The sequence below is a fragment of the Cannabis sativa genome, chromosome 4 (assembly GCF_029168945.1).
Source record: "Cannabis sativa cultivar Pink pepper isolate KNU-18-1 chromosome 4, ASM2916894v1, whole genome shotgun sequence".
Classification (NCBI taxonomy): Eukaryota; Viridiplantae; Streptophyta; class Magnoliopsida; order Rosales; family Cannabaceae; genus Cannabis; species Cannabis sativa.
Window position 1 is genome coordinate 70,376,462 of NC_083604.1, and position 7,069 is coordinate 70,383,530.

The 7,069-nt window shown below is 32.9% G+C and overlaps 1 protein-coding gene across 1 annotated transcript; it reads right to left on the reverse strand.

Annotated features, from left to right (window-relative positions):
* Positions 1-1,167: 1,167 nt before the first annotated feature.
* LOC133037121 (uncharacterized) lies at positions 1,168-4,223 on the reverse strand. Its single transcript, XM_061113944.1, has 4 exons — positions 3,990-4,223; positions 3,840-3,890; positions 1,333-1,644; positions 1,168-1,257 (listed from the first exon to the last, which is right to left on the reverse strand). The coding sequence occupies exons 1-4, from the start codon at positions 4,221-4,223 to the stop codon at positions 1,168-1,170; spliced, it is 687 nt and encodes a 228-aa protein (XP_060969927.1).
* Positions 4,224-7,069: the final 2,846 nt, after the last annotated feature.

Genomic DNA, 7,069 nt, shown 5'->3' on the forward strand with positions numbered 1-7,069 from the left:
TAATTAATATATAAAATTATTGAATTAATTAAGATATAAAATCAACAAAAAGAAAATATTTAAAGTCACTAATATTACAATAAGAGTAAGTCATAAACATTATAGTACTGCCGACCTAAATATAAATTAGTGTTCATAAAATATTAACAAACATATTAGACCGATAGTTCGTAAAATTAAAATAGATATTCTAAAAGAAGTTTGTAGTAGCATCGTCCTCATCACTAGCATCTCGAGGAACATCCGACCCAGGAACATCCGGCATCTGTGGGTAGTATGGCGGCATTTGCGAGCTGGTCATCATGTGAGATGTCTGCTGCCCATGTAGTGTCGGCATCATTTGAGATGTTTGCTGCCCTTGTTGTGTCGGCATCATCTGAGAAGTCTGTTGTCCTAGATGTGTCGGCATCATTTGAGATGTCTGCTCCCATGGTTGTGTCGGCATCGTCTGCGATGTGTTCTGATATTGCTGCCCTTGTGTCGACATCTGAACATTTTGCGGCATCTGTGACATCCGAGGCTCTGACACATGAGACGTCTGAGGCGACTGCGTCATCATATTCAACAATATTTGCGAATTGTTTGGCGACTGAAACACAAACTGCAAGTATGACTGGTACATTTGACTGTGAAATTGCTCAGGACTTAACATTCCAGGCGAAGGAACAAGAGGCTGTTGTAGCGAGGCAGCGTGTAGCCGATTCTTCCGAAACGAAGTAGGAGTCTGATGCGGCTGCTGAAAACCCATTGGGTTAAAACCCATTTGAGAGCGAGACGGTTGAGGACGTATGGGTTGGGTTGGAGCTGCATCATTCATCTCAACATCCATTGGTTCCCGACGTTCACGTGACATTTGTTGAGTCAACGTCTGTATTTGTTTCTGTAACTCAACAACTGTTTCCCGTAAGTCCGGTTGATCAGCAGTTGCAGGTTGTGAGCGTCGTCCTGATGATTGGCCTTTCAACTTGCGACCCACTCCTCGTTGATGGCCACGCCTCTCTCCAAGTGTTTTCCGAAGAATCTCAAGTTCTGAAACTTGTGAAGATTCAGGGGCACTATTTCGAGTTGTCAACATCTCTTCCTATAATACAAAATAAGTTAGAAATCAAGCAAAATTACAATTATTTGAAAATATTTAAAAGTTATTATTTTATATATCTTACATATTTATTTTTGGCAAATTTCATTGATGAAGAAGGTGTTGGTGTCTTTCTTAGTATGACATTCTTTCCAAGTCTCAATGTAACCCTTTCCTTGCTGATAAATATAACTTGTTAGAAAATTATATATAAAGTAAACTTTGTAAAATAGAAATTTAATATATTAACTTACTTTTTGACGAAGAATCTCAGCCATAGTTACCGACCCTGTTGTTGAAGAGAATTTCATCTTCTGTCGATTGATAGAGTTTTGCTTCGACCGTTGAATGAAATCAGGAGTTGTGAACAATTCACATATTAGTCGCCATTGGTCTTCATTAAGTTCATTGGGAGGGTTCTTCACTGCATTTTCAAAGTCTTCTGGGTTTTTGTAATATTCTCTGAAGTGTTGCAATCTAATATTCTTTCGTGTTTTGTACTTCTCGGCCATCTCAGCTATCGAAATAGCTACTAACTTTGGATGACTGTCCAACTGGTAATAATGCTGCATATGACATTGAGTTGGTTGTAGCATCTCTTGTTTCAACACCCTGAGTCCACAATGCGTTCAGCTCGTCCACCAATGGCCTTAAAAAGACATCCATGTCCTTACCGGGTGACTTCGGTCCGGGAATAAGGAGACTCAACATGAAATTGTTATCCTTCATACACATCCAAGGTGGCAAATTGTAATTCACCAACACTACAGGCCACATACTATACGAGAGGCTCATGTTGCCAAAAGGATTAAATCCATCAGCAGCTAAGCCTAGGCGAACATTCCGAGGATCTCTTGCAAAATCAGGATGTTGTTATTGCTTCTAGTTAAATCCATCAACTAGCTTCTAGTTAAAAAATGTCACGTGATTTATGTTGTTATTGCTTGTCTTACAATTTTTTTTAGAGAATTATGACATTGATTTTTGGTCTATTTAATTATTAAATTATATTACTTATTATTTAAAAATATTTTCTCCAAAAGTTGAGTAATTTTAGTTGAAGCTTAAGTCTCACCTAATGTCATCTTCATCTATACTATTATTTTGAAATGAATTTTTTTTCTCCTTTAATAAATAAGCTGTTATTCTGTACACATATTAGATTTTGGTGCTATTTAGTAATTAAAAATAAAAATAAAAAAAAACAAATACAAACACATATAAAAAAAAAATAGTGATTTTCATGGATTTTCACAATCACAAATCAAACACAACAGCCCACCCACTCTTTTTCTCTATTTTCACCCTTCATTTCTATATGATTCAAACAATGAATCTGAACTTTTTCTAAAAATCTATATTAAAAAGAAATAAAAATCAGATTATATTTTACAGATATATTAAAAAGAAATAAAATTACAATAACTTAAAACAATACATACATTGTCAAAAACACATACATATATCTCAAATACATATATATTTAAACATATATCTAAAATAAATACAAACACTTAAACAAAAAAATTTATCTAAACATATAAATACTTTCCCAACAACAAATTTATATCAGATTATAAAAACATATAAAACAATATATACATAATCAAAATGAGGGTATACCTCAAAAATTGCCGCTGTGGTATGCTGATGAAGCTTCAGGCGGAGGAGAGACCAGTGTGGGCTGAGCTGACGCGCGACGCTTCAGGCGGTGGGACGTAACTTCAGGCGGTGCTGGAAAAATAGTAGCAACTCAGATATATCGTAAAACTAAAACGAAAAAAAAAAAGATGAACAGAGCAGTTATATAACCCAAAACTAAACTATTACATCCTTTTCCCCACGCCCTTTTCTTACCTTTCAAATATTTTGAAAGAAAAAAAAAATACACCAAGAAAGTGACTACATGAGAAGGAAAAATATATCCAACTAATTGTCTAGTTAAAAGGTACACAAAATCAAAATATAAAACCACTTATATAAAAATCAAGCTACCCAAAAATTTTAGGAAAAAAACAACTACAGACCATCCGAAAAATGTGCCAATTTATAGAGAAGAGATTATAGTGAAGTGGGAGCAGTTATATAACCATAGCTACATCAGCTATATAACCCCAATGAACACAACAGTTATATAACCATAGAAACACAAATATTTTAACAATAATCAACACAATATTTTAAAACTAACATAAAGGCCTACAAGGCACAAGAGAGAGGGCTGAGAGATGGTTGCTGCAGCTGCTGTGAGACAAAGGCCGACGAGATGAGAGGAAATGGACTGATATTTGGGGAGAGAGGCGAGATGAGGCGGTGATGAAATGAGGGTTTCTGCTTAATTTTTTTTTTTATACAGAAATGTCCCCAACGACATGCCCCAACGACTATGTCGTTGGTGGCAGACTGACACTGCAACGTGTCGGTACGCCTCCCAACGACATAGTCGTTGGGGCATGTCGTTGGGGACAATTTTGGGGGGAAAATTGCCGCCCAAATTAACGGCTCCTTTTCAAAAACCTCCCCCACATTCCCAACGACAATGTCGTTATTGAATATTTTTTCAATAACGACATTGTCGTTATTGAAAATATTTTAATTATTTTTTTTAAAAAAAAAAAAAAATTGAAAAGCTTTCCCAACGACATTCAAATGTCGTTATTGATACCTTCATTTTTAATGAGGACTTTTAGGCGTTGGTAATAGTGGCGTTGGTATTGACCATAATTCTTGTAGTGACACCATCCTAAGTGATGGTCCTTACATATTCGTCCTTATCTGGGCGTGGAAGTAGCCTCTTCATCACTTCAAGTTGCTGTTTAAGATTTAAAAAATATAGAGAAAAATAATTTAGCATTTATTACAAGCATTTCTCTTGAATAATTACTCTAAACATAAAATAAAAAATTCATACCCGTCTAGAAAATAATGCATTGAGCTCCTTCTTCCCTATCTCTCCCTTACTCGTCCAGTTAAGCATCCTCGAAAACTGAATCCCATGATTAGTGTCATACCTCTTCCCAATCTCTAAAATTGCCTCATACCTCCAATATTGTACTGCAAGTGCGAAGCCATAAGTTATGTATTTGCACTCATGTTGAACTTTTAAACTCAGCTTCTTCTTGTAGTTGGCCTTGTGTTTCAACATGTCCTTTTGAAGCAAGTGTATAAGTCTAGCGAATGAGTACTTCCCCCAAGGAATCTAGAAGAAGAATTGGAGATCTTTGAAATATTTAAGTATGTCAAGCATAATCAAAATGTTAGCCTCGCGACCCAATAGCACTACCTCAACAAATAAGCACAAGCCAAGCTTGTACACGTCTTCCGAGTTCTGACAGTTTGAGAACCTCTCTTGGAGTACTTCTGTCTTCACACTATCAGACCAGATGAAATATTTTTTGATCAATCGGTCTGACCCCGAGCGAGCAACATGCGCAACCTTCTCCTCTTATTTTGGCCCCGAGGTGAAGTCCACTGTAATGAGTGCAAACTCAACCACTCCAATTTGAGCTCCTTTCAGCCAATGTAAAAAAACACCCCTGCCTTTTCAACATCAACCTTCATCTTGTGCAACATTACTTGGTGAAATAACACCGAGGAAAATGTGAGAGGTACGACATTCTAAAAAAGTTGCCAAAACCGCTTGCTTTCGTCTTCTCATTCAAATTGTCTTCCTGAAACTGCGCCTTGATTTTTGCAAAAGCACCGATGCCTCTATATGTCACGCGGCCAGTAAAATGGTCGGATACTGGAACTATGAGTCGTGGACCCACCTGAGAAAATATATAACAGAAAATATTAAAGATGCCCTCACAGAAAATTATCGACAAAATTTCGACATTCTGTCGATAATATCACAATTAAAAATAAAAGAATGCAATCAAATAAAATTGTCGAAAACTTATCGACAAATTATTGACATAATAAATCAGACAATGCATAAAACATGTTGACAAACAGTTGACATTATATCAACATACTTAATATATTCTAACATAGTATTCTTAACAAAAATTATTGATAAATTATAGATAATCTGTCGATATCCTATTGATATACAATTTAAAAAAAAAAATTGAAAAATCTAGTTACGTTCAAAAATTCAACTACTATCGATAACCTATTGACATCTCAACGACAGCATATCGACATATAACCAAAAAAATTCAAAAAACATACACACATAAGTGTCCATAAATTATCGACATAATAATTCAGATAATGTCGACAAAATGTCGATATTATATCGACATACTTAATATAATTTAACAGAATATATCTTAACAAAAATTATTGATAAATTATAGATATTATGTCGACATCCTATCAATATACCTTTTAAAAAAATTAAAAAACCCAATTATGTTCAAAAATTCAACTACTATTGATAACCTATTGACGTCATATCGTCGACAACATGTCGACATATAACAAAAATTGGAAAAACATGCAAACATACCCAACACTGCCCATTTTGATTTTTGGTCAATATCCTATCGATATCGCATCGATAACACTATAAAACACACACACACACACCACTCAAACATATCCAAAACTTCAACATATCACCACATTGTGTCATTCCAATATGAAACAACCAACAAAGAACTAAAAAATGACATGCATCAATCTCATTTTATGGCAACCTAGAATAAATTACAAACTAACAAAAAATTAACGAAAAGTAACACAACACCAATCCTACGCTACACTAATTTAGAAACTAAATTACAAAACAACGAAAAATAATACCATATCATCATCTAAATGCATAACTATTAGAGACGTTAATAACAATATCACACACCAATGAGTCTAACATATTTCACAAACTAATTTAATGTGCAAGCATATTATCTTACAAAAGGTGAAGTACTTATTTATAGTATATATTGAGAATTTGAGAGACTTAAAGTGGAGCAAGTGAATGTAGGTGAAGCACAATAACCATAAACTTAATTGTTTAAAGAAAGTTTTCCACAACTCTATCTTGTACATGAGAGAAAAATCTTTTTAAGTGTATTTCGTTATTGGTTCAAAATTCTTTTTACACTTAGTATTCCCCCTCCTTGGCCCATATAAACACATAGGTACTATAAGTAAAAGTTACTCTATTTTACATCTAAAAACTAAAGTATATTCTTATCCTTATTTCCTTGTTCATGTTTCTTTTTAGTTCTCTTATGGGTATCCTTTTAGCCATTTGAGAGTTGTCCTTTTTAACGTTGAAAAGCACATTAATTCTTTTTTCTGCTCTATATTTAATAGCATTTTTTTACAATTATCTATCATTTCAATTTATATATATTATATAGCCTTTACAAGGATAAAATGTAAGTCAATGAAATAATAAATTGAAGGTGAAATTGGAGAGAATGAGAATTTGTATTTGAAAAGAGATTGGTGTGGTGAAGATATGGGAAAAATATTAAAAATATAAAAAAAAAAAAATTAAATTTCCATTAGCCCGTATAAATCTAAATTTTTGAGATAAAATGGTGTATGGTGTAAGAATATCTAAATAATAACGATAATTACATAAGATACTATTTTTTTTGTAAAAAATTATATTTTTATGTTTAAAGAATTTTTTTGTATATATATTTTAACAGTTTTTTATAGATTGAACACGAAAACAACAAGAAAACTACATAAAGTAACATGAAAATAACATTTAAATAATATCAAAACAACAAAAAAAAAAATAGCATACAGATAATAACAAATTAACAAATTAATGAGTACAATATAAAAACACTGTATTTCTGTAAATAAAAACAAAAAAATCGTAAAAATATTTAAAATTCCGTAAAAATCCTATTTTTATATATATATATTTTTTTTTGTTGTTTTTGTATATTTGTGAAATAATCTCTATGAAATAGGGGTAAGTTGAAAAGTATCATTTTTATTAATCAATTAATTAAATTTACTTATAATTTTATATTTAATTAAAACATACCTCTTTTTATAGAGATTAAATACCCTGAC